A 27,634-nucleotide genomic window follows, 5' to 3' on the forward strand; every position below is an offset into this window, starting at 1 on the left:
TCCAGGGCCTGGCTTCTCTGATGGTCAAGATACGTGAGCACAGACCCTCAAATTTCAGGCAGTGACAGGATCCTAGCTCCCAAGAGAGAAAAAATGCTACAAATGTAGTGATTCAGAGAAGCACTTTCCATGGAGTTTCTTCCTTGAAAAAGCAAATTGGGAAATGTTCCCAATAAAGATGGCACAGTTAGCTCCCCAAGGGGTCCAGTTTCACTCTCATCTCTGCAGGGAACATCCCTGACCTGCTCATGGCAGGTAATGCTTCTAGATCTTCTTCTGGCTCCTTACCTCTAGAGGGAGGCAGGGGCAGTCATTTAGAGGAAGTTAAGCTTCCTGGGTTCTCAGAAATCACCTAGTGTGGCCCTCTCTTTTCATGCAAGAAACTGAGTCTCAGTGAAGTGACTCCCTAAGGTCAAATGGCTAATAATCGATAGAGATTGTTCCTTCCCTAATCAAAACATCTAGAACAGCCTTACTTCTTCATGAGCTCCTTACACTGATCTATGGGTAAACTGTGAGAGGAAATGGGCATTACCCAGAGTATGTGCACTGTGAGCCAGAAATCCATGGCAAAGATATCCTATTTCCCTACTTCTCTCCACAATTCCATCTGCAAGAGAAACATTCCCAAGTGTATATAGTTTGATGTAATGGATAGGCCATTAGAACAGGAGTGAGGCTTAAATTCTGATCATCTCTCTGCAGTCCTTCCGACATTCATTTGGGTAGGTCACATTCTCTGAGATTAAATTTCATTATCTGCAAAATGGCGGTACTATCCCACCCTACCTTACAAACAACACACTCAGTTTACTGAATTCAACAAACATGTGTGGGTATGCGTACAAGGCATTGAGGCAGCCATAGTTTTGGCCCTATGGATAATCTAAGGAAGATATGGTATGTTCACAGAGACTGGATGTAGGAGAGATCCAAAGTGTTTTACATCAATTGGAAGGACTTTCAGCTTGGAGGGGCGGGGGGGGGGGGGGGGGGGGAATCTGGGAAAGCTTGATGGAGGAGGTTGCCACTTGATGGGGTGATGAGGTTAGGGAGGAAGGTGACTTCAACAGGTTCTGATGGAGTAAGGGGTCTTCCTTTTCTGCATAGAAAGAACCTCTAAGAGGGAATGCTTGAACTAGGGCCTGCGAACATATTCTGATAGCTATTTCCACGTACTTGGTTACCTTTGAGAACCTAAGGATTTAAAAACATTCTGAGGTCTAGTCTGTAGACTTCACCAGATGTCCAAAGGGGTCTGTGACACAAACCAGGTGAAGAATCCCAGCTGGATCACTATTAAGAGTGCATAAAGTGGAGTAGGTTAGAGCAGGGTAGACAAGGCTTCTTCTGTATTGTATCTAGTAGACAACAGAAAAACCACTGAAGGTCTTGGGACTGACATGGTCAGACTTTTCTCCCCATTTGGGAGATTTTGTAAACTGCCTAAGATGGATTGGGAGGAAAGAAATTGGAGGCAGGAAGACTGCTACTAGACAAAGGCTGAGTATAGCCAATTTGAGGGTCTTATCTGTCAAAAAAAACAAAAACCCAATCCCATTAAAAAGTCCTGAACCAAACAGACATCTTCCCCACCTGCCTCCAGTTTTATTAAATTTTGTGATTTGTGATAATTACTTTCATGTACAGAGCCATGTACATGCCCCACGCCCCCTGCCCTGCCCAATGATGGTGCTAATGGATATATGGTCTCAACCATCCCCATTAATGTTCAAAGGTGTCTGTTTGAATGGTGGCCAAACCCAAACACTTACTGAGTGCCCCACTATGAAAAATAAAGCACTTTGAGGGACAGAGCCACAATTTCTGCCTTCAAGGTAGCTTCCCTAGGAACAGAGTTGACATTTCCCGCCTCATGGATAGGGCCCCACCACGCTTCATTAGCATGTTTTAACCAGCTGAGCAAGTCATTACCGAACCAGACTATCTTTCTTGCCTGTTTTATCTGTAAAGATGAAATTCATTATAGACACCTAAATGTCACCACCACTTGAGACTATCTGGGAGGTTTTCACAGATATCTGAATATTTACTTAAAAGGTACCTTTTAGATACAACCAGCTTTTGATTATCTGTGACTCATTTTAAATGATGGTTTGGCTTGCCAGTCCCATTCATTGACCTCTGCATGTTCCAAGAATGCACAGGACATTGTTATTAACCTAGGTCATTTGTAATTAGGAAGGTATCCCCTACTGCAAATAAATCATGGTGCTTTGCCAGGGTGTTATCTGTTCTCTCCTCTTCCAATACTATGGGTGATGAGAATCCTTTTCAAGCACTGGACTGGGAATAAGGGGACTGGGTTTTACAGTTCTACAGTGGCCACCAAATGGCCAAATCCCTGTTTCTTTAGGGCTCAGTTTCCTCCCCTGTATAACAGATGGGTTGGAATGGAGTCTCTAAAGTCTCTTCTGCTGTAACAGCATTCTTTCTAGTTCTGTGCCTGTTTTTTCACTGGTAAAAATCGATGGCACCTGGGCTAAAATAAGTACGTACGAGTAATTTATAAACTGCAAAGTGTTGTACAAACATGGGGCACCATTTTTAGGACTCTGCTTCAACATAGAAACCTTGAAGATGACATTAATGACCCACTCACTCTTTATTAGAAGAATTATTATGTTATTTTTATATATCGTGTTATTTTTTTCAGGTCTTAGTAATATTTTATACCAATCTATACATTATTGCCCCAAATCGGGGAGGGGTAGAGAATGAGAAAGGGATGCATTGAAGAGAAAACTGACATATATAGCACTTATTTAAACTCTCACATTGCTGTGAGTTCGTGAATTCGAGTGTTAACCCCATTTTACAAATGGAGAAATTTCGAAGCTCTAAATGACTTGCCCAAGGTCACATGGCTAGCTAGTTAGTGTCAGAGGTAATATCTGAACCTAGGTTTTCCTGACTCCAAGCCTAGCACTAAGTGACCTACTGGGTTCAAGGTATAGTTTGCCACCCAGATTAAGTTTTTTTTTTTTTAATCACAAATCTCAGTCTGTCAGTTTACTTAGAAAGTGGCCTCCCAGGTTTGATCATGAAATGCTGGGGATAATGCAGCACCTATGGGAAGAGACACCCCAAACCTTAAGATAAGAGCCCCTAACAACACTGCACACCAGCCACTTCTTGAGAATAACTGCCCGCCCAATGGAGACCAGCACCATTTTTGGACACATCTGCTATGAGTCAATATACATTCCAGGTTGGCCACTTCAAATGTGGATTAAGTTGAACAATGACTTATGTGATAATTAAAAATAAATGGAATGGAGAAAACCTGCAGTCCAGATTTTTAAAGTATTTATTAAACCTGTTTTCTATCACTGACTACTCGATTTAGGACAGCTATTTATTAAATCACTGTTTCTGTGCTTAAGTTTGTCCTTTCGGGCTCATTATTCTGCCCTCTTGTCATTGTCTGAGAGCTCAGACTCAGTATCCCTACAAATAATGACAATGATTTGCCTGAAGCAAAAGTGATGTCTCACTCATTTGGCTGAGAACACACAAGTCTGTCCAAGAGCACAGTGCTGATTAATTTGGGCAAATTTCCGGGATCAGGTTGCCAGCCCCACTTTTATGCTGTGAGGTCCTCTTTGCTCACACAAAGCTTGGGGAGTGACTGTTATGAGTGACAATGATGCCCTTCAACAACACCTGAAGGAGCATCTTTAGTCTCTGGCTCCTCTCTCTGTTCCAAATTAAATACCAATCTGTTGCTGAAATTTATAACCTAAGAATTAAAATTCAACTTTTTAGATAGAATTTCTTCCTTTCATTACATAAATCCACAAGTTTTGCTTTAAGCTAAGGGCAGGGTCAGGAGAGAACTCTTCTCTCCCAAAGACTTAAGATCCTTAGAGATAGGGAACACACCCTTGGCCATTTTAAGAACTCCCACTCTCCTCTCAAAGTCACCAAAAGGCTGAACCAATCTCTCCTACATACTGATGAAGAGACACTGAAAGTGGGAAGAACATGAGTTTGGGCAGGAAGGGAGAGCCAACTCATCTACGTTCCCCAGAGTGTATAGATGGACACAGGGGACAACAGCCCATGTCAACCTTGGTGGAAGACGCAGAATAAATTCAACACACAGAATACAAGCAAGTGTGCACTGACATCAGATCTGTAAGTTTATTTGCTCAATGTACGACGGCTACATAATGACTCACATTCATGATATTCCATCACTGAGGAAAACTGCTAAGAATGGTCCGTGTGTGAAATAATTCCTTACAGAAACACGGAGTTGAAAAATAATCACTGATTAGACCTTAAAAATAGTTCACTGCATAACATGACAAAAAGCACAAAGGCTCATTCCAAGAACGTAGTTATTGTTCTCCTACACGGTGAGAGTTCTAATTTCACCATGACAATGAACACCAGACATTAAGATGAAGCTAATACCGGTGTTTCTTTTGCTTTGCTTTCCTTTTTAGAAACAAAATAAGATATAACTGCATGTCACTATAGCAACATCCATAACAGATCAATTTGTTACGATCACTATTTGGTAGAGCGAACTTTACCCCCAAAAGAAAAAAAAATAAATTAAAAAACTTTAAAAAATTTTTGAAGACTTAATTTTTTTTGTCATAGGAATACATAACATCTACAGTATAAGTTAATAAATCTCAAGCTACTGTATAGAAATACAACACTAGCATGCACAATATGGTATCGATAGAGTAATGGAGGAGCAGTCATTTCACTGGAGAAACAGTATCATAGGCAAGTGCATTTCTTAAAAAAAGAAAAAAACAAAACCAAAAAAAGGAGGAAAGATCAATGAAGCTGCTTAAGAATCCAATCCCCGCCCCCACTCGTCCCAGCCTCTCCGTGATCATGGTCTGAAGGGTTTGCTAAAAGCAGCCAGAGCCAAAGCTGAAGTTTAAAAAAAAAAAAAAAATAGGTTTTGTAATTCCAGTAAATTACTTCCAAGTTATACAGGTAGAGACAACACTGCTCACGTCTGAACATGAATTTAAATTACTTGAAAGGAAAAAAGGACCACACCCCATCCCCCCCCCCAATCTCCTCCACTCCATGGCATCTACTCAAAGTATCAACTGGCAGCATCTGAAGGAATCCAGGTTTCTCCTATCTGTCCTTTCAGTCAAGGTCATTTAATTGGGACTTTTCCCTTTAGTTCATAGAGATGAACTTCTAAAGGGAGTCGCTGTAGGGGAGATTGTGTGACATTACACAGAGAATACATTTATTCCATATTAGAAGAATGATTTCTTCTGACTTCACTGGCATTTAGGTCCAGTTTTCATGACTATAAAGTCAATTTTGGTAGAAAATTTAGCAGAAATATTTTTGTCAGCTATTTTTTTCATTCAATGATTCCTGCCCAAACGAAGGGACAAAATATCTGTGACCGTAAGACTTTAGACACATTATAGCAGTTTTTACAAAAAAATAACTGAACATAACACATAAGCAACACTGATATATCATGTTTATAGATTGGCTTCTCCAAAAGGAGAAGGGACTCAAGGCTTACTGGAAACCAGTTGGTGGCAAGAGCCCTGCATCTTCCTTCTATCTCAAGCAAGGAAAGCTCTATCTTCAGCATTCAGCACAATGCCCAGTACACAGTAGCGCTCAATTGATGTTTGTGGACCGACTGACTAAATCAATTAGAAGGGAATGGCAGCGACCTCTAATTTCTCATGCTCAAATTTTGTAAAAGCTGGAAAAGTCAAAAGAAAAAAGTCTTTACGTCAAATAAAAGCAAATACTATCTGGTCATGATCTGGGTCCATTTATGTTCTCCCTGACTAAATAAAAGAACTTGGAGGGGTGATGCTTCTCTTTTCTCTATAGGGGAGAAGGAAAGAATGGACAGTTACAGGGCTCCCCACATTTCCTAGGGACGTATTCATGTAACCCTTGTTCTTCCATTGTGGATTTCTCTACCAAATGGGCTTCTAGCACCTGAAGTTTCCCTCACTGTACCTAGCCCAGCCTTGTAGGGTGGCCACCAAGTTTCCACATAACCCAACAGGTGACCGAGTGCCAGGGGCCAAAGGTACAGTGGGAGAGAGTCAAGTGAAAGGGGACTGGCAGTATAATCCCTGAGGAAGAAAACTGTGGCGCCATCTTGGAAAACACCAACTGGGCACATGACATACAGGCCTGAATTTTCTTTTTTTTTTTTTTTTTGTGGTGTTTAATCTCTCTCCCCAAATCTACTGCTGTTAAAGTGTTTTAACTATATTTTTGGTGGAGTAAATAGCAGAAAATAAAAAGAAAAGGAGAAAATTCCATCACCACTTGCCAAGCACCTATTATCTGCCCATGAGCCCCAACGCAGGGTGGCTCCTGCTACTCCTCGAGCGAGTCGTGGGGACCGCGAGGTGGAAAGCAGGGCTCAGGAAAAACACCAAACACCCAAGCAAATGAAGAGATACAAGAGATGGCTTGATGTGATGGATGGCTGTCATGTAGAATACTGTAAACTGTAACTTAGTGTCAATACTGCAAAGCTAAGGGGCGTCTCAGAAGAGTTAACGTGGCCTAAGTCTTAAGGCTAAATGAGCCGCCATACTGTGGGGATCAAAGCGATGCCAGGACAGGTAGCGTGCACCATGGAAGATACACCACTACAACACAGAAACTATACACAGCACCCACAACTCAAGACATGAGCACATGAACATTAAAAAAAAAAACAAAACCCCAAAAAACAGAATTCTTACTGGAACCACAGAACTTATTCAAATGAGGGCCAATCCATTCAAGTTGTTTTTTCGTCTTAAAACCCTATCACTAGCAATAAGTTAAATCAAAGACAGCTCCACTCGGATTAATCTACAGAACAGTCCATATGCAGCGTGAGGCTGCCACTTCATCCCAGCACAGCCAGCCCGACTTTCCACTAGTGGTATTTTGGCAAAAATGTCAAAGAGGCAATCAAAGATAGGCCGTGGGCTCCTCCCCGGGAAGGTCATCCCCTCCCTTCCCCTCCCCCACCCGATCCCCCCAACTTGTGGGAAAAAAATAAAGACTGCAGTAGTAGCATCAGCGTGTGGCTGCCAGTCCACCCGGGGTCTTAATTGTTGCCTTCTCCACCATCGTCGTCTTGCTGGTCACTGGTCCAGAGCGTTAGGTTGTCCCGGAGGAGCTGCATGATGAGAGTTGAGTCCTTGTAGGAGTCCTCGTTGAGGGTGTCCAGCTCAGCGATGGCGTCATCAAAGGCGGTCTTGGCCAGGTGGCAGGCTTGTTCGGGAGCATTCTGGATCTCGTAGTAGAAAACGGAGTAGTTGAGAGCCAGGCCCAGCCTGATGGGGTGGGTGGGCTGCATGTGCTCCTTGCTGATCTCGTGGGCTTCGCTATAGGCCTTCTCTGAGGACTCCACCACCGTTGCCCTCTTCTCCCCCGTGGCCACTTCAGCCAGGTAGCGGTAATAGTCCCCCTTCATCTTCAGGTAGAAGACTTTGCTCTCATACTGAGTCTCGCTGCAGTTCTTGATCAGGTAGTTGTCCAGCAGGCTGAGCACATCTTGGCAGACAGCTTCCAACTCCTTCTCTATTTTCTCACGGTAGGCCCGCACCATCTCTATCTTCTTCTCGTTGCCATCAGCAGATGTCTTCTGCTCAATGCTGCTGATGACCCGCCAGGAGGAGCGCCGAGCCCCCACCACATTCTTATATGCCACAGAGAGAAGGTTTCTTTCTTCGTTGGACAATGGTTCATTCAGTTCTGTCACCTGTGTTTAGAAAGACAAAAAGGACATTAGAGTAAAGGTGATATTAGAAGGATTTCAAGCCATTGTTATGCCATTCAGATTCAAATAAGACAGCCACCAGAGGGGTGAGATGCATAAAAACAGAACCTCAAAACACCAAATCATGGGAATCTATCAAAATCTGGTACCTCTAAGAAAAGGCCTAAGTCACGTAAGTTATCTGGTCTTTTCATCATTTCCAACTTTGGATGCTGAATCAGAAGTCTAACGCTGATTAAAACCCAGCCTTTTGCCCATGGGGAAAATGACACTTTCACCCAGTTAAAGCTCCAAAGAGCAATACACACAAAAACTGAATTCTGGGACAAAGGATGACAAAGCAAAAATGTAGATCCAAATTAAGTAAGTCTACAAGTCATTTTCTATCTCTCCATACTGACATTTTAATATTGAATAAGTGAGTTAATCACACACACACACACACACACACACACTACCTGACAGGAAGTTGACTTGATCTTTGGCCTCATTCATGAAATCGAAGGGTTTTATTACACCACACAAGGTTTTACTAGCACTTAACAACACCACCCTTTTATTCTGAATCAGAACCAGGTTGTTTTTTCCCTTTATACTTTCATCCACTTAATCCAATTTACAAAATTTTATGAATTAGTTTTTTAAAACATCCCTAACACTTATGTAGCACAAAGCTTTCTTCCTTCAGAATAATGCACAAACTCTTCTGCTTTATGGGTAGAAGCAGCTCCAAAAAAGAATCTGGCCACACCCTATGAGTCAGATTGATTGCCCACAATTCCCCAGGCTAACTACCTGTATCCTCATCTTCATATGTACCTTTTTTCACCCCAAGCCTGTGGCCATACATTAGAGGGAAGAGGATATCTGAGGAATATTGCCCACGAATGGCACCATCTACGAATGATAATAGTGGAAATGTCCAATAATGTCATTCTCCTTGAACAAGTTTGAACAGATAACAGTTAATCCTCATCACCCCTGAGTGAGGCAGGCAGCAGGCAGAGAAGGGAGCACGGTCCTCTGTATCTCCAGATGAAGACAGAGCACAGACGAGGCAGGTGGCCTATGTAAAGGCACAAAATTAACAAGAGTCCTCTGCCCTTGGGCTGTGCTCTTTCTATTATGCAACCTACCTTAAAATCCAAGTTCTGCCAAGCCATATTAAACTAACATCTGCCATATCAAAAGCCATTAATTTGTCAGAAGTTACTGGAACAGAACATCAAATTAGTTATAATTCTTTAAGATGACAAATTCATCTTGAAAAACTATGCTTGCTAAGATCTCATTACAGTCACTACTTTATACTACATGCCATCTTACAAATAAGTAAAACTTATGATGCAAAAAGGACTTCAAAGGCCATCCAGTCACCCTCTCATCTTATAGAGGAGAAATCCAAAGCCCAGGAGTCAAGTGACTTGACCAAGACCACATAGTATAGTAGTTAAAAACCTAGATTTGAACTCAGCTACTGTGACCCTAAAGCCCACTTAATTTTCTTTTCATTACATCTGGTTTACTTCATGGCCTCGATTCTCCATTCCAGTGTTAAGAAAGCTGTGGTGCTGCCATCAGACATGGTTCAAGTGATGTGAAGAACATTTACTAAGGATTCTCTTCCTTGACATGATTTAAAGGACACAGCAACACCAGAATGCAGAGATGGATGGTGCTCCTTGTTTAAAGTCGAATCTCCCAACATCATGGAGAATGACCACATTTTCCAAGTGTGGGGAAATCCTCAGAATGTCCAACTCCCTTCACCCCTTTGCCACCATCTCCCCTACTCTCCCAGGCCATATTTGACAAACCAAAGCTAGATCAGGCTCATTCTTTCAGAAACTACAGAAAGGTATTTGCTTTTTCTCCCTTAGTCCAGAAGCCAGTCTTGCCATTTCCAGTGTGCAAACCTATTTCCCTTTCCATTCCTATCCCTAGACTGGTCCCATTTCCTAACAACAGCATCCTAATGTGGGTTTTTCAGCCCCTAGGCTCTCCAACTTTCAATTTGGCTCTCCACGTATCCCAAAATTAAATTGCCTCCATTTATCTTTGCTACGTTGCTCCTCTGTTCAAACACCCCTAGTGACTCTCTATTGCCTTCAAAATAACACCCCCGCTCCTCAGTTTGGGGCTGAAGAGTCTGTGAAAATCACTTGGTCCCACCCTACCAATTCACCCCTATTTCCACTGGCTCTCCAACTTGAATCCTCTGGGACACAATCTTTATGCAATCCTATTTCTACCACTAAGAAGACCTCTGCCATACTTGGGGATGGGAAAGGGAGGGGCAGAAGGGAATGGGGGGTTAACAGCCAGGCCAAGAAAATGGCATTCTTCATGACAGACAGATGAAATTTACTAGTAAAGTAGCTCTCTGTAAAACAATATTGTTTAACAACTTTGTTAAATAATAACAAACAAGTTTATTCAGACACAAAGTACTGCTTAAACTCACACTCAAAGCTGCTTTTAATTAGACAAATTTACTGCAATATATTCATGACACTTATGAATTACATTACTTGATCACTGACTACACAGGTCTGACCAGCACAGGAGATCACCAAGTACAGCACTCCTTGCTATAATATAATATCTTTCACTGCAACATGAACCTTGGGTGCTCAAGACTACCAAGATTAAGTTCTGGCCCTTTCCCTAAATCATGCTGCCCTTATTTGAAGGGCCAAAAACTATTTAAAGCCCCAATTGCCTCATCACTATATATCATAAGGCCTTCACCAAATAAGGATTTGTTCAGAGGCACTCAAAAATTAGCAATCTGTGCTTATAGAAAGAAGTACGTTTTGCTAATTCTCAAGCCTTAAATTGGAACATAACAATGTTATGAAATAGTACTATTACCTTTAGATCTGGTAACTCAGTCACATTTGGAAAATCCCCAAAGATATTTCTCTGCCAATAAAAGTCCTGACACAAGATCCTTTCTAAATTTCTAAAAACTAAGCTGTGTCATTCAGCCCTTAAAAACCAAGAGACTTAACATCTGTTAATTTGGGGAGGGCTAGTCAACTGAATGGAAGGTACAAAATCTATCTCTTTTGGGGGAGAGGGGAATAGACATTTATGTTTCAAAACTGACAGATCCGGTTTTTAATACAAATAAAGTGAATACAACTTTTGACCACATTGCAACAAATCACCAGTGAGTGTCTGGGAGTTTAGCAAGAAATGTAGAAAAAGTACAAGGTTTTACTCCCCAGAGCTTTTCTGCTAAAAAAAAGAAATTATATGGCAAGAATTCACTACTCACTGGTTCCAGTTCTGAGATACACATGATCCTAGTTCAAATTCAGATTTCACTTACTGGGTCAAGGGTGCCAAAGAAAGGAGAACCAATTATTAACCACAATCTATTAACCAGATTAACAAGTCATTAACAAACTGCTCAGCCACAGTCCTATGTGCCCATGTAAATGGGTAGCTAAGAGCTGCCTCTTCAAGGAAACCTTGCTGCTCCTGAAGACATTTTCATTGACTTCCTTATTTTATGTTTCAGCCATGTACAGAACACACTATCCCTAAACTTTCTAACTCCTCAGCTGCATCAAGATTTCTCTTTCCAAGTAAGATCAGAGCACCCTGAAGAGATCTACGAGAAGGAACAAAGTACAATATAAGCCGCCTAATGGGGACAGAGACTCCTGAGAACCAGAGGCCCCTCTAGCCTGTCTGTGATTAGATCCAATAGAGATCTCTCCACATGCCCAACAAAAAACACCTGCTTAGAGAGCTCCAGGGCCAAAGGTTTTGGGGTCACAGGAGCTGGGTTTGAATCTAAGAATCTAAGGAACTAAGACTGGCCTGCTTCTGAGGAGGCTCCTTCAATGTGTGACCAGCTTTCTCCAGTGAAACCTTCTACCAAAGATGGAGCTGACATCTGTCTTTACATGTCCCTATTTTTGTCCTCTGGGGCCATGTAGGACCTCTACTCCATCTTACCTAGAGTAGAGTGGCCTTTTCAATACCAGAAGATGAATCTTAAGTCCTTCCTCAGCTAATTCACCCCCAGCAGGGTCCTTGCACCAGTCTTTACAAAGTATAACTTCTTTAGAAGCCCCTTATCAAATGCCCTCCAACAAGAGGCTAGGCCAGAATGGAGCAGAACAGAGGGCTGTGGAGCTCAAATACCACAAGCTAATATGATGAACTAGCTTTTGTTGATTCACACTGGGTTTGGTGACTCATACCCTCCTCCAATTCTTCCCTCCATTTGAATAGGCTAGCCACAACCATCTCTCCTGGACTAAGCAACTGGTTTTTCAAACCTGGGCCTTCTAGTCACAAAGAGTTGAGAACTAAGTTGCTGGAGATTCTACATAGACTTCTATTAAATTATGTTATTATGGGTTTAAAATTCCGTACCTGTGACATATTTTAAAGATACACATTTGATAACATTATCATTGGCACAGACTGGCATGGCAGAAATGACCATGGGTCACTGCTGATATGTGCCAAAACCTTATTTACGCTCAATATCTTTGTAGACAGAAGGTAAAGGGAACCTTTTGGAAACTTAAGTTATGTGTTCTGTGTATATTAATTCTAAAGTTGTGCTTTACAGACCCTAAATAAAGAACAATTCAACAAAGATTTATTGAAGGGCCAACTAGGTGCCAAACCCTAAGTGCTAAGGAGATCAAAAGAAATAAAAACTTGATGACTTCTCACAGGATATATCCTATACTAACACTAACAAGACAGTGTGAAACAACAGGAAAGATCAATGGGCTGGGGTCTGAGTTCAGACATTATGATCTCTGTGACTTTAGGCAAGTCATTTCCCTTCTCTGGACCTCAGCTTCCTTCCCTGTAAAATGAAAGGGTTGGACTAGATCGAGGGTCCTTCACCTGGAGCCAGTGACCTGTTCAAAAGTACTGAAAGCCACACTCAGTAATTTATTTTCTTTGTAATCCATAGCATTTAAAAACATGATTCTGAGAATGAGTTCAGAGGCTTCACCAGCCTGTCATGACACACAAAAAGGGGAAGAAGCTCTGGCCGGGAGGGTATCTAATGGATTCCACAGAGCCACAACCAGTACAAAACGGATCATTATTGAATGGAGGGGAAAGGAGAAGACTCAAGGAAGGCTGCCTGGAAAAGATGGTGCTCAAGACAGGCAGGACCTTGAGCAGGAAGAGGCTGGGAAAGGTGGGGAGATGCGACCATTCCAAAGGAGAGAGTAGGAAAACAGCACAAAGGACTAGAGAGGGGGTCATCTAACAATAGGACAATTGGCTGAGTCCTCTATCAGGGAGATATATGATGGGATCATCACAGACAGGCTGCTTCAAAGCTCTTTCCTTTGAGGTGTCACCTCCTCCAAGAAGCCTCCCCAAACCCCAGGTCACTAGGAGAGCCTTCCCCCAGCAGATCCTCCAGATATATCTGGTATTTGTTTTCTATGTACATGTTCTTACTTCTGCACTCCCATCATCCACCCAATAGAACCTAAGTGGCCTGAGGGCAGGGATTTTTTTTTTGTCATTGTATCCCCAAAGTCTGACACATAATACATTAAATTAATCAGGAAACAACAGGAAGGATGAATGTGAAATAGGAGAGAGATTATGTAGGAGGCCCCTGCAATAGTCAAGTCTGGTGGAAATGAGGGTTCTGAATAGGGCGGGAGCAATGGGAACAGAAGGATAAATTAATGTGGCAGGTGATTAATTGTGGAAGAATATAGAAAAGACTCTATCAGGAGAAAGCTATACTAAGGGTCCAAAGATGGCTGACACTGTTGAAATAAAGGAGAGGCCAAGAGGATGACGTGCTGGGAGTGAAAGCTCACTCAATTTCAAACATGGGAGTCTGAGGGACAGGTGGGTCACCTAAGTGGGAGGGGGAGCAGGAGAGATCTACAGGTGAGAGAGGCTCAGGGCCAGAGATGAAGACTCAGCAAAAGGGACAGTAAAAGGAAAGCAAGCAGATCCAGACTGCTATGTGGGAAAGTCAAGGAAGACAATTGGGTCGTTATGTACTTCTTGATGTTGAAAGCAAAAGGGGTCTGAGGTTCCTTCTAGTTCTAAACGTATTTTTGTTCCTAAGGCTATAAAAAAGAGTCAGTGGTTTCATCTTTGTGAATCACTACTGCCAACTCAAAACTATGTGCCACAGGGGCTCACACTTCTGTTAATGGGTAGAAGAATACGTTACTAATAAGACATAAGCAAACACAATTTTTTCTCTTACCCTTTTTAGTGAATGAGTGACAAGGTTTCTTAATACTTCACAAATACAGCAGAAGACAGGAATACTCAACGTTAGAGGCACTAGAAAGATGGGCACCCAGAAGCACTATGGACAGAGCTGCAAATTGGTCCAACTACTATGGAAAGTAATTTGGAATTATTCTAAGAAAATAACTCAAATGTCTCTACTCTGACCCAGAGGGCCACTCCCCTCTCTGCAAGGCACACATTCACAAGGAGGCCAATGGTAAAAAGAAAGGCCCCAGAAATAGGAAAATTGTGAAAAAGACCTGACAACCCTACACTCACTGACTGGTGAACAGCTAAACAAGCTGAGGTACATGAATGCAATGGAATATTCCTGGAGAATATGATGACTACAGAAGCATGGGAAGATTTCTATGAACTGATACAAGTGAAATAAGGAGAACAAGATACATGACCACAGTAACACTAGCCAAACAGCTGAGAAGGAGGACCCAGCTCAGCCTCAAAGAAAAGACTCAAGAAGGCAACCCCCAGGAAGGGCCTCTAGCCAGGGAACCAGCCTGGGAGGTCAGACTTTCTGGGTGTTAACTGATTTTGCTGACTGTTCCTTCCTCCCCGCTTTTAACCACTTGTTATAATAGAAAATTCTCTGGTAGGAAGACGTAGACCCTCAGAAATGTAGTGGAAGAAAACAAAAGCTATCCATTACAAATTATTTTAAAAGCAATACAAATAGATGTATTACACCCAGGATTCTAATCATGATGACTAATTTATAGTAACTGTTCATTATAGAGCCCAACCACTGATATCCAGCTCCCAATGTGCCTTTCTTGGGGTCCCCAAGATTGGTGCAGCCAGGGCAGAGACTCAGTTTCCTAACTTCTATTCCAGGGTTCCTTTCATCACACCCAAGAACATTTCATAGTGTGGTAAATTAACTGCATTGCACATCAATATTCTAAGTACCCATATCTACTGCTTGCCTTTCCTGTTCTCTGTGAGCTCATATTTTAAGAAAAATCATGGACGGAATACCCTTGTCTTACCTATTTGGTTCATTCTTCAAGTATTCCCTTTGAAGACCTGTAAAAGAACCTAAGACTCAGGTAAAATCAGTCTGATGGGCAGTTGGAACTAAGTGAAAAGCCACGCTGTGTAGGAAGGGATAAAGAGACATTACCAGAAACTGAGACTACAATTAGGCCACAGAACCATCTAGCGATTTTTGATACTTTGTAAAACATCTTGCTATACAGCAGAACCCAAACTGTCTTCGAATTGCTGGAAATAAAAGTAAAATTGCAACAAAATAATTTCCTTTTGGCATGCCAAGACTCAGTTCAGTTTCCTGTCTTGAAAATGAACAATTCCTACTCTAAGAAATTATAAGCAACAATTCTATGACCTAGTAGGGAACTAACAATTAAAGCAAAGTTTCTAGTTATTATATGAATGAATATGTCTTCTCGTCCCCAGGCTCTATGAGGTTAGACAGAAGGTGGTTTTGGATCACCAAAACAATCAGCTGGTGGCCCTGTCTTCAAGCTCTTTGCAGCTGGGTAGGCCCAGCCACCTTTGGGCTTCTAAGGCACAGTCACTGTCATACCATCATGAAGCATCCATGCAGGACTTGTGGGGCAGATCCCTCCCCCCCTAAGGTAACATGTTGCTCTTCTGTGATTCCTTCTCCTTTTCAAGCCTGCTCTTAACATTTATTTTAAACCTGATTTAACTAGCATCCTGGGGTTTGACCCAGCAGCTTTGGTCAGAAGTACAATGGCAGCTACTCTGTCTCTAACTGGAGGTTCTTATAAAGACCAGAAAAAGTCCAGTTATCCTGCCCTATACAAGATATGATTAGCAAACAGACTTTAGCACCCTTGTGTATCATGCCCTCAATTTGTGTCCAATCTTTTGGTCCAGATTAAGGTTTTCACCAAGAAAGTACATCATCTCAACCGATACATACCACTAGTTCTTAAGACAAAACAAAATCCTGATGTGGGTAAATATGTGACCATCACAGGACCATAGATTTGGATCTCCAAGGGCTCTCCACAGTCATCTTGTCCAGCCACATGGTCCCAATCAGCCCTCCCAATTCAGATCTCTGTCAGAGGTACCCCTCATTTGGAGGATTCCAATTGGTTTCTCACTGGCCAATCTCTCCAGTCCATCTTTGAGACCTAGGGGTAAAAACCATTCATGGTTTTACATGGACCTTGGGACAAAGTTCAGACTCTTTTGTGGGGCATTTACCAGCCTTCACAGACACTTTAGCCTATCTTCTCAGGCTGATTTCACATCATGTCTCACAACCCTCAAGTGCCCTCTGCATCCCCACCCACCTGGGCCCATTTGGTCTTCTATACATAACAGTCTCTTTCCTGCCTCCATGCTCTGCAGTCTGCTGCCCAGAACTCAGAGTTCTCATGCTCTCTCTCCCTCTCAGAACCCTTCATGCTCTTGGGAGCAAGCTAACTTCCCACACCTCCTTTTAGGAAAAGCCTCCATCCCACACCCCTCAAGTGACTGCCTAAGTACCCTTTTTATTTACTTGTCTTAATACTATACCTTCCTAAAAGTAGAGTAGAAGCTCCTTGAGGGCATTTTTGATCACATAATAAGCATTTAATAAGTACTTATTGACTGACTGCTGAATCAACATTCCAAGAATGAAATTAAATCATTCATTAGAGAGTACACAGGAAAGTGAGAATGAAGAGGGATTAGAAAGCTCAAGCTCTAATTAACTTAATCCTTGTCCTTGGGTCAGGAGATGTTGGGGAAGGAAGATAGAGAAACTAATTCTACCAAAGTGCAGGCACTGATGATTATCTAAGGTAATATCAGATATTAATAGCAAAATTACATCAGAATTTAGTCTACAATTATTGAATGACATATATGGCTGCTAATGTGAGAACAAAGGATGTGACCACAAAACAATTATTGAACAGTATGATACTTGTCAACATTTTAAATTATGAGAGCATGTACTAAAGGGGAAATTTTAAATACATACCAATACGTCTATGGGACCTAGTATTCTTAGAGTTCCATGAATGGAACGATATTACACAATTCTCTATGTTTTCTTATAAACAGAACACACACTAAAATCAAACCCATCCATTAATAAAGTGATGCAACAGCAATTAAGAAGGACAAACATCCACAAACTATGCACTTGAAGTGAACACTTGTGAGAATTAAGGATTATAATGATGGCCAAAGATGGCAGATCTGTCTAGAATTGTTTCTCTATGGTATTTAGGACCATTCTAAAAGATACTGTCTAACAGACTTCTAAAAGAGCTCCATATAAGTCATTCACGTGTACAAGGACCTGCGTTTATTTACTCCTCTGGCCCAAAAGCACTGGTTAATTGTCAACCTAAGAAATGACTGAATACATGATAAAGAGAAGGCAGTTAGTAATTCTACAGAGTGGCACTGGTGACTGCTAAGGACACAGAACCAATTAAAAAGCACCATAGGAAGTCCAAGTCAAAAGAGTAAAAAGAAATTAGTAACTCATAAGAAGACTCACCATTGGTTAAAAAGAAACTGGTAGTTTTACTTAGAGGCAACATGTGGAGCATAAAAAGACACACACCCCAGATTAAAGATCGGAAAAGGTTGCACACCATTACATGGGATAAAATATTTGTCAAATTTTTAACTAGTTTATAGCAGGAACAAGAAACTATTCCTAGGATAAGCTCTTAAACTTTAACGGGGGGTGGGAGGGGAGAATTCTATTATTATTAGGGAGAAGTACTTAGGTTGTGAGTGGTCCTCTAGGAAAATCGATTTCTGACCCTGCTTTATGGTCCTTCCCCTCTGCCTCCCATCTAATGGGAGCAGCTATGAATTATCCACAGCCAAGCAAATGGACTGCGAGGTCCTCTAAAGGCAACAGCTTTGAATGAAATGTACAGCCACATTTGTCTCTTGAAGATTAGCTTAAGTACAGAAAGACTGGTTACCAAGGATTTTTTCAGAGGGGAGAACAAGAATTCATTAAAGTTTCTGCAGGGGCATCCAGAAGAGCTATGAGCTGCGCTACAAGAGGGAATTTCTATAAAGTGTCGCAGATTCTTGAATTATTACATTACTGCTAATTTGGTTGATCTGATGGAGTTTACTTCAGGAGCTGAAATTCACGACTATCTTTGCAAACAGATAATCATATTCCTTTATCTTTCCCAATAAATGGCTCCACTTCTATTCTAAGGCCTTTTTTTTTTATAGTGTTGCCATTTATATCACATTTCTAAACACTGGCAGTTAAATGGTGCTAAAAAATTATATTCCCCTCATTTCCAAAATTACTGGCATCATCATTAAAAGCAATTAAGGACCTGATCAGACATTAATAACATAAAAAGATAACATGATGCTCTTTTCAAAAAGCTTTATCAACAGTACCTATCCAAAAGAAGGAGCCAGTCATTAACATCCTTTCTTATCTGGACTTTCTGAAATACAGCTTTGTTTTGAGTTCATCAATTTCCATCCGACACTATTTGGGTTTTAAAAATCTAACATCTAAACTGGGCACTAATTGTACAGATAACTTCAGTTTTCAGTCAGCTCCCTTGGACCCACAGGACTAGTTCTTTTTCTATGAGCAACCTTATTTTAACTAAGTCGTACATGATTATAAAGTTATTTCTGAAGCCTCCAGAAGCCTTGATCCGTGTAGAATGATCCAGTTTTCAGTGCTTAAAGCAATGGGCCAAATCTGTCCAAGAAGGAAAATTAAACACCACACTTGGAACAAAATCAGCTTCTTATTGTTATAGCTCAAGTTTACCCCTTCATCCCTCTGACCCCTCTATCAGGCAACCCAAGAGTGAAGGACCTCAAAAGATGAAACAGTGACAGCCTCCAGGCCCCTGAAGGTCTGATGCCAATCCCCATGAAGGCGCTACCCTTGAAAATGAAGGCCATTCTCTGCTACCCCATTACCTGAGGTTAAAAGGAAGAGAGTAGCTCCTCTTCAAAGGTGGCCAATTAGGGGTGTTCACCCTCTCCCTTTTTAAATTATCTCAGCTACTAAGTAATCAGAAGGTCAAGAAAAAGAAGCACCATGAAGAACCCTTCCCTCAACTTTTCATCCTTGTCCACCCACAGCTCTGGCCTCATCATCACTCTCATCTGCTGGGGATGGAAGGTAGAGTAGAGTTCTGAGGGGTGTCAGGGGCCATCTGAAGAAAAGCTTCCACTGGTCAGACACCACACAAATGGTAGTCCAGCCTTTGCTAAAAGACCCCCAGTGAAGGGGAACCCAGTATTTTGAGACAGTCCAATCCATTGTTTTTGATAGTTTTTCTGGCTTAAAATATTCTTCAAGATCCCACCAACCCCACTACCCTCAAATCCCCAGACTTCCTTTCCAACCAATCCTCAAATGAACTCAATGGCCCACTGCCAGCGTGGTGGCTGCCTTCCCCTCTCCAATGGTCTTCCCAAACCAACCACACTGCCCTGAACCATACACTCTCCTCCACACATGGGGAGTCTCTATGTTGTTCCTGGAGTTTATTGTTTCATTTACATAACCCAAGACTCCATCAGTTTTGTTTGGCTGCTCCCCACCCTGGCAGGCTAAAATTAGTTAATCTAATTATTGACCTTGTAGTACAATGAAGGGAAACTAGGTGACAATGCAACAGAGAAAGCACTGGGCCAAGGAAGACTCGTCTTCATGAGTTCAAATCCGGCCTCAGACACTTACTAGCCTGAGTGACCCTGGGCAAGTCACTTCACTGTTTGCCTCAGTTTCCTCATCTGCAAAATGAGTTGGAGAAGGAAATGGCAAATCACTTCAGTATCTTTCATAAGAAAACCCCAAACAGGGTCATAGAGAGTTGGACATGCTGAAACAACTCAACTACAACCACACCCTCAAACTCCCAAATCTTGTTCTGACAATACACTATCTAACCCCATTTTGTACTTGGGGAAACTGATTTTTTGAACCCAAATGTAAGACTTTACATTTCTCCCTATCATACTTCAAAATGTTGGCAACCCAATGTCTAAAACGATCAGTGTTCTTGGATCCTGTCTTTCCCTCCTGGCTTTGTGTCACCTGTTAAGGATGTAATCTTTATTACCTTATCCAAAAACCTTTATTTGGCCTGTCCTCCTGTCTCCTTTTGCAGTGGGGAGGTGGGAGGCAGAGGGGAGAAGCAAGACAAAAAGTTTTCACTATGTTTAAAGCAGTAGGAGGGTCTTGCTGGTCAAGGATCTATACAGAAACGCAACAATGGCACAAACATTTACCAGCTGACTCCAGTCCTGCAACAGATAACGGACTACATCTACAATGCATTACTTCAACACACAAGAATATTCCACTCTCTGAAGCTATGTTATCTGAAATTTTTTAGCCAGTTTTCTCCATACTTCCAAGTGCCCTGGTAGTCTCCTCCCCACCCCACACCTACCCCCGAATCCATACTTTCCAATTCTACTAGTGACTCCCTACCCTTCGCTTAATTTATTCTCTCAGACTCTAAACTATCAACACTGGAACACATCTGTATCAAAGTACACTGGCAGGGTGTAGAGGGGTTACTTGTACATCTGCTGACCCATGCTGGGCCTTCCATGCTGAGGCAAGATAATTATTCATTCATTACCTTTTTGCTGAGATGTTGGATTGTTATAAAGGGGGGGCAGCATGAGAATCAAACCATTCTAGAATTTTTTTTTCTTAAAGCAAACTTCTTTCTAAAGCTATAAAATCCTGGTCCTACGCGTAGCTTCTTGTTTCCTAGGTCCAGTCCTGGTGACATAGCCATCATTCCTCTCAAGAGAACTCTAACCAAGCACATTTTAGCGCCCATAATTCCTTCCCTCAAGCTCTATGCTAGATCAGGTTTAAAGGCTCCTGCTGCCTTCTCGCTGTCCCACTGCAGCTGCCTTTTCACACTCAGCTGTTTGGGGGAGGGGGGGTGTTGCTCTTTAACCATCCCTCCCCCACTGCCAGCTGCCCCCTGTGATCACTGTCATATTCCCAGACTAGATAGCAGTCCTACTAGGCCAGAATTATTGAAGATGAAAGGACAATCCACATCATACTTGATCCTTTTCTTCAAGCTCAGAAATTGGATCTCAAGAGGGCAAAAAGGCAGAAGACTCATGATTTGTTTGTTCTGATGGTATAAATGTGCAAGAGGAAAAAAAAATTCCTCTTAGTTCCATTAAAAGATGTACATGTGAAATTTGTGCCATTTGCCTACATATGACCAAAAACCATACCACAGACAAGACCAATGTTCAATCCAAACAAAGAAAATTCTGCTTATGGCAGATTCACCAGTGAAATGCATATGTTATGAATGGTTACTGCAAAAGGTAAGCTTAAACAATGGAGGAACAACCAGCAAGAGACGGGTGAAGCTCACCAGGATGCCATGACTGGCACCAAATGACTAGTTTCTATTCAAGGAGCAAATATCTCATCATTGTTCAACTGCAAGAGCTTTGGCAGCAGAAGCGGGGTAAGAACTGGTAGTTTTAAACATCAAATATTTGTAGCTTCTTTGCACTGAAAACATACTATGCCTTGCATCTCTGTTCACAGTCTTAATTCCACAATGTAACGAAATTAGAGAAACCAAACAAAAAGCCACGAAGCAACCATTCTGTTTAAGTCTTGGGCTATTTCGTTTTTTTGTTAATACTGTTTGGGGGGGGAGGGGTCAAGGGTCAAGGTGGACCACTTCATCACTGAAAGAGAATGCTTCATGTGGAAATTCCTATCACTAATGCACATCAGCCAAAGAGTCTGCAACAGTCTTAGAGTTGATTGGGTGACTCCACAACATGGTACCAGCCTTGGAATCAGGAAGGTCTGAGTTCAAATCCCACCTGTAACACACATAATGGCTTATGCCACCATGGTAGTTACTCAACCTCAAACCTGACCCAGGCAATTCTTTAAGAATGCAAGTTACAGAAGAGACAGCGACTTGCATCCACCAAGGGTATTTCCAGTCTTCAGAGGTACAAGCAGAAAAATATGATGGTCACCCTAGAAGGCCTTTATACAAGGGGGATGGGAGGAGAGGAAGAATCACTAGTGAGGTGAGGTACTTGTACCTTTCATCACAAGGCTACTAAATGACATTAATAATCTGTTCCTGGAGAAAAAATAAACCAACCTGATGGAACCCCAAAGCATTATTCTTTCATAGATCCCCTTATCACCAAGTAGTACAGCATCCATTAAGGAATGGTCAAAAAGAGCTGGGAAAGAACTACTTCATTAGAGATGGGGGGAGGAAGAATACCTTTTTAAATACATTTGAGAAGGTCCCTCCCTCCTCCACAAACCGTTACTTAGTGGGGCAGTACACCTAGGTTTGGAATCAGTGTCTAAAGAATCCCCCTGGGTGAGTAATATGTGGTTTCTGGGTGCTGGCTGACATCTTTTAAATAGAAAGCCAGCACTTAACACAGTGCCTGGCACACAGTAGGTGCTTAATAAAGGTCTGAATGATCTGAATGGAAACCAAGCAAAGACAAGATATACACTTCCACCTGGCTCAGTGCTTATGATCATCAATATAATCCTCATTTGCTGTAAGATTTTAATTAGTACATTTCCTCTCTGCGCAATGACAGGGACATCTGTCACCCTACTGGATGTATTCTAAGTAGAGTAGAAAGCCAAAAACTTTTATCCTTCTGCACAAAACCAGAATTTGACTTATTTGAAACTATGTCTAAAATATAATAGCTAGCATTTATAGAACACTTTAAGAATTGCAAAGCATTTTACAAGTAGCATCTCATTTGATCCTTACAACATCCTTGGTAGGTAGGTGTTAGTATCATCACTATCCCCATTTCACAGATGAGGAAACTGAGGCAAACAGAGGTTATATGGCTTGCACATGATCACAGAGCTAGTAACGGTCTGAGGCTGAATTTGAACTCAGGTTCTCCAGCATTCTATCCACTGTGCCATCTTGGCGACTCAAAGATACTAAGGATGTAATATTAGTATAACTCTAGGGTCAACTCTACAGGTATTCACTAGGCTAGTTTCATAAAGTTATACATTTAAGCAGAGGCTCTTCCTGCCTCTGATTCTCTATCTAAAAACTTAAGGTTTAAAAAAGATGAGCTGAGGTCCTAGATTATCAAGACAACAGTGAATGACACTTATAGAAATAGCCTCATAAACACCCCATATCCTTTGACCTTCACAATCAACCCACTTTTGAAGCAGGTTTAGGATTTTTTCTTAATGAGGTCCAGAGAAATTAAAGGACCTGTACTCATGGTCCAATTATTCAATTAACAATTCAATCCATTAATCAACATTTAAGTTCCAGGAATCGTGCTAAGTGCAGTTCACTCCTGATTTCCAAAGTCTACTCCTCCATACTGGCTCTCCAAAGGGGATACACAGAAGATCCATCAACTGTGGAACTCCACAACCCCAAGAGGGAAGAATTCCCATCACTTGAAATAAGGATTGGCGGATAGCCACCTCTGAAAAGCCTGCAGAGGTATTATTACTCCATTAGAGATAATGGCTATTGATCCAGCCATCCTGGAATACGCATCAGTTTAAAAAAAAAAGTAAGATATAATGTAAAGATTCCTAATTACCAATTGCACTGGGAAGGTGATTTCTTTAAAAATCAAGGAAATCTCCAAATCCCTTGTGAAATATAAGGGGTTAACAGTGAAGGTTCTGTCACTCACAGAGAGACTCCTTTCCTTTCCCAAGGCAGTTGCAAGTACCAGTAGCCTACTTAGAAATATTAACTTCTTAGCAGGCTGTTACAAAACCCAAGCACAAAAATGGTATTGTCTAAGACATGAGGAATAGTGAGGTACTCTCTCTAAAAAAAAAAAATAAAAGCTGACATCCGTTTAAATTCTAGAGGAACAGTTCAGGAAGAAGACATATCAATTCATATCATTCTGAGATATTTAATCATTTTCATGCAAGACACCCATATACAACTACTATTTTTTTAAGTACCTAAATACTGGGGACAAGATAACTGAATTATGTCTGAGGCAGAATGACACCCAATCATGACAGCTGGAGTGTAGCCAGTACTAATGGGGGCTTGGAGAGAAAGACTGGGTAACTTCCCCATAAGGATGATAGCTAACATTTATAGAGCGCTTACATGCCAAGCACTGTGTTACCAAGTTTTTGCAATTCTCTCATTTGATTTTTGTGCCAACTTTGGAAGGTAGGTGCTATTTTCATCCTCATGTTACAAATGAGGAAACTGAGGCAAGAGGTTAAGCGACTTACACGGGGAATCATGGCATTTCCTAGTTTCCTTTAGTCCTAGAAGTTCCATGTTTCCCTCCCCCATTCTAAAGTGTGCTGACAAGTTCCCTGTTTGCTAACTGTAAGTTTACATAGCCACCATTTGTGTCTAAGATGGAATTTGAACTCGGGTTCTAGCCCTGGCTCTCTACCCACTGAGCCATCAAGCTGCCACACTCCTCTAAGGAGGTGAGATTTGAACCCTGGTCTTCCTAAGGCCCTTTCGAGGCTGCTGCTGAATCTACTATATACCTTGTGAATACTTTTCATAAAAACACTCCCCTTAATTCAAGTCCAAATCCTGTGATTTGATTAATGAGCTCTACGACTAGGCCAAAGTACAGGTAATAAACTCACCTATTTGTTCAAGAAAGTTCATTTTTAGGAGAACTTTAAGTTTTTGTTTAAAGCTGAATCCAAGTGTAGTGTAAACATACCAAGAAATTCAAATATTAGCTGCTTACCAATTGTTCTTTGTGTTCCACTGTTTGTCATCCTACAGAATGGCTAGATGTGACATTAAAGATAGAAAGATGATCAGCCCCAATGTACATCTGGAGGTCACTGATTAGTATGTCTAAAGGCAAAGTGATATGGTAAAAATATTCCGGACAGTGGAACAACCCTTCATCCTATCACAAATATCATTTTCTCCAGCAGGGTATATACAATAAAATTTTCAGTCCCACTCGGCTCTTGTATTATATCACATTTCTGCATTACCTTGGCCATGGGCCATTCGAACACTCCCTACCACCCGGGCGCATTGCAGCCTCGGTGCCATTATGTGTGACATCACCATGTTGCTAAGGCAATGAGTGCGAGGTCATAAGCTTTCCTGAAAAACTGCAAATGAGGAAGAATTAGAAGATTCGGAAGACAGCAGTCAAGACAAATCCATTTAAGATCAAGGCCTGTTAAAATGCCCAGGCTAATATACTGCAAAAAGAAGAAACTGAGGTTTGAATGAAAGGTTAAAAGCTATCAATGGTACCGATATTATGTTGAAATACAGGCTAGATAGAGCATCTACCCTCAATTGTAATATAATTCTAGCAGGGAGCTCCTACCCTCCTAATACTCTTTTTAAATGTCTAAACATAAAACGTTTCAGCATGGCCTACTTTAATGATCCAGTTCAACTTACATAGGTGTGACTGAAATCATGATAATACATGGGATCTTCCAATTAAGGAGGATTTATCCTATATACTTGGCTTATTCAGTCATCCAGTTTTTAATTGGTGTATTTTTAATACCTTAGTTATATAACTGTATACCTTTGTTATCTATTTGTCAAGGATACCTGAAAAGAGCCTGCCAAATATTAGAACGGAGGCACTCAAGTCATCCATCAGATCCTGCCATTTCCAGGGTTCCTTTGGTCCCGTTCCAACCCTGCCTCCCTCCCTCCCCCGTTCTCGAGCATGCTGACATGTTGCCCCTCTGATAAATGTAAGGTTACTGAAAAAATGCTGCAATAGAGGCAGACATCTGTGCACCAGACAGGCTGCGACATTTCAAGATCAGCATTTCCTTTTCATCAGCAGGAGGGGACACTCCAGCCTTTTCTTTATTAAAAGGAGAAAAAAAGAGCTCAGACCTGTGTCACGAAACAAATAAAAAAACATTTTCCCCCTTTAAAGCAACCCCTCCCTCCCTCCACCCAGTCTAGCCTCTCTGCAATATGACAAATGCAGAATCTTCTGGAATGACTTGATACTGCCTCCCACGATCGCTTTGTTTGCAAGATCAGATCAGAGAGATGATTTTTTTTTAACTTATAAGGATTTCAATAGATGTATGCCTGCATTTAGAAAAGAAACAGCAAATGTCACAAATTGAACCACTAGGCTTGATGCATAACCTTTATTTTAAGGGGAAATACCGCATGTTTCAATTGACAAGTCTGAGAGGGAAAAAAAAACGGAGATACGTTCGAGACAATGAAAAGAAAATGATAAAACGGTAAAATACTCCCCCCCCAGCCCCCATCCCTCCTCCCCGAAGGCAGGAAGAAGGAAGGGGAAGGAGGTGGGGGCATTTTTAAAGAAGAAACTGAGCAAATAAGAGCCACGCACGGCGATCTCGGAAGGACTGGGTTTTTTTTTAACTGACCCAGGGATTTTTCTGCCCCCCACCCCGACTCCCCCTTCCTGAATTCCTCCGGGGTGGGGGGAGGGGAGGGAGGGGTGGGGGGAGCAGAAAGGAGAAAGCAGGCGCAGGCTGGCGAGTGAATGGGAGAGGCGCCGCCCAGACAGACAGAGAAAGAGGAACCTCCAAAGAGCGACCGCATGGACGCGGCGCCCCCCCCAGCCCCACCCCACCTACTCCCAACGCCCCCCACACTGCAGGGAGGGCACAAAGGGTGACCCCCCCCCCATCTGGCAGCCCAGCAGTGTAAAGGATGGGGATGGAGGCCTCACGCCAGCCATCCGCCCTGTCGCGACACGAGGCCGGGGGGGGGGGGGGCCTATCGCGACAAGGCTCTCGGGCCGCCCGGGCACTGTCGCGACAGAGGGAGGGGGCACTCACGTTCTTCATGGCCGCGGCCATATCGTCGTAGCGCTCCGCCTGCTCGGCCAGCCGGGCTTTCTGCACCAGTTGCTCGCGGTCCACCATCTTCGCGGGGCGGCTCGGGCCGGCTCCTGCGGGGCTGCGGGGCTGCGGGCGGCGGCGGGGAAGGCGCGCGCGGCAGAGGCGGCGGCGACGGCTCAAGCCCGGGCGGCAGGCCGACCAATCACGTCCGCGGGACGGCGGCGGCAGAGGCTGCTCGGGCTCCGGCTCCTGCTGCTGCTGCTGCTCCTGCTGCTGCTGCTCCTCCTGCTGCTGCTGCTGCTGAGGCTCGTGCTGCAAAGGAGGAACCCGGCGCGAGGCGGCTGCGGCTGCTGCGCGTGCCGCGGGAGAACAACCCCCTCCGGCCACGCCCACGGTCCTGACGTCAGCTCGAGGCCCCGCCCCACGACCCCCTTCCCCCCTCCGCCTCCTCGGCCCTCTCCTCGTCCTCTCCCGTCACCGCCTCGTCGCGAGGACCCCTGGGACGTGTAGTTCTGTCCACGGGGAGCGAGATCCTCTGATAACGTCTGGGCTGACGAAGGGAAGACTACACTTCCCAGGAGGCTTTGCGCGGAAATCCCTCGGTCTTTGAAGGAGGGGAGAGGCCGAGGAGAGTGGGGCTTTTAGCAGCAGGGCACTTACACAAGGAGGGAGGGACTTGGGGGAGAGAGCCTGAGCCACAGGGGGCGGGGGTGGGGGTGGGAGCGCCACCTTGGGCGCGCCCCTCTCCCCGGGTTGTACTCGCAACCATGGAGGAGTGG

General features: G+C 42.8%; 1 protein-coding gene across 1 annotated transcript; it reads right to left on the reverse strand.

The window, feature by feature from the left end:
• Positions 1-4,143: 4,143 nt before the first annotated feature.
• Positions 4,144-27,227, reverse strand: YWHAG (tyrosine 3-monooxygenase/tryptophan 5-monooxygenase activation protein gamma). The gene is made up of 2 exons (XM_072640267.1): positions 26,853-27,227; positions 4,144-7,753 (listed from the first exon to the last, which is right to left on the reverse strand). The coding sequence occupies exons 1-2, from the start codon at positions 26,937-26,939 to the stop codon at positions 7,097-7,099; spliced, it is 744 nt and encodes a 247-aa protein (XP_072496368.1). The 5' UTR covers positions 26,940-27,227; the 3' UTR covers positions 4,144-7,096.
• Positions 27,228-27,634: the final 407 nt, after the last annotated feature.

Source organism: Notamacropus eugenii, chromosome 2, assembly GCF_028372415.1.
Source record: "Notamacropus eugenii isolate mMacEug1 chromosome 2, mMacEug1.pri_v2, whole genome shotgun sequence".
In the NCBI taxonomy this organism is placed as follows: domain Eukaryota; kingdom Metazoa; phylum Chordata; class Mammalia; order Diprotodontia; family Macropodidae; genus Notamacropus; species Notamacropus eugenii.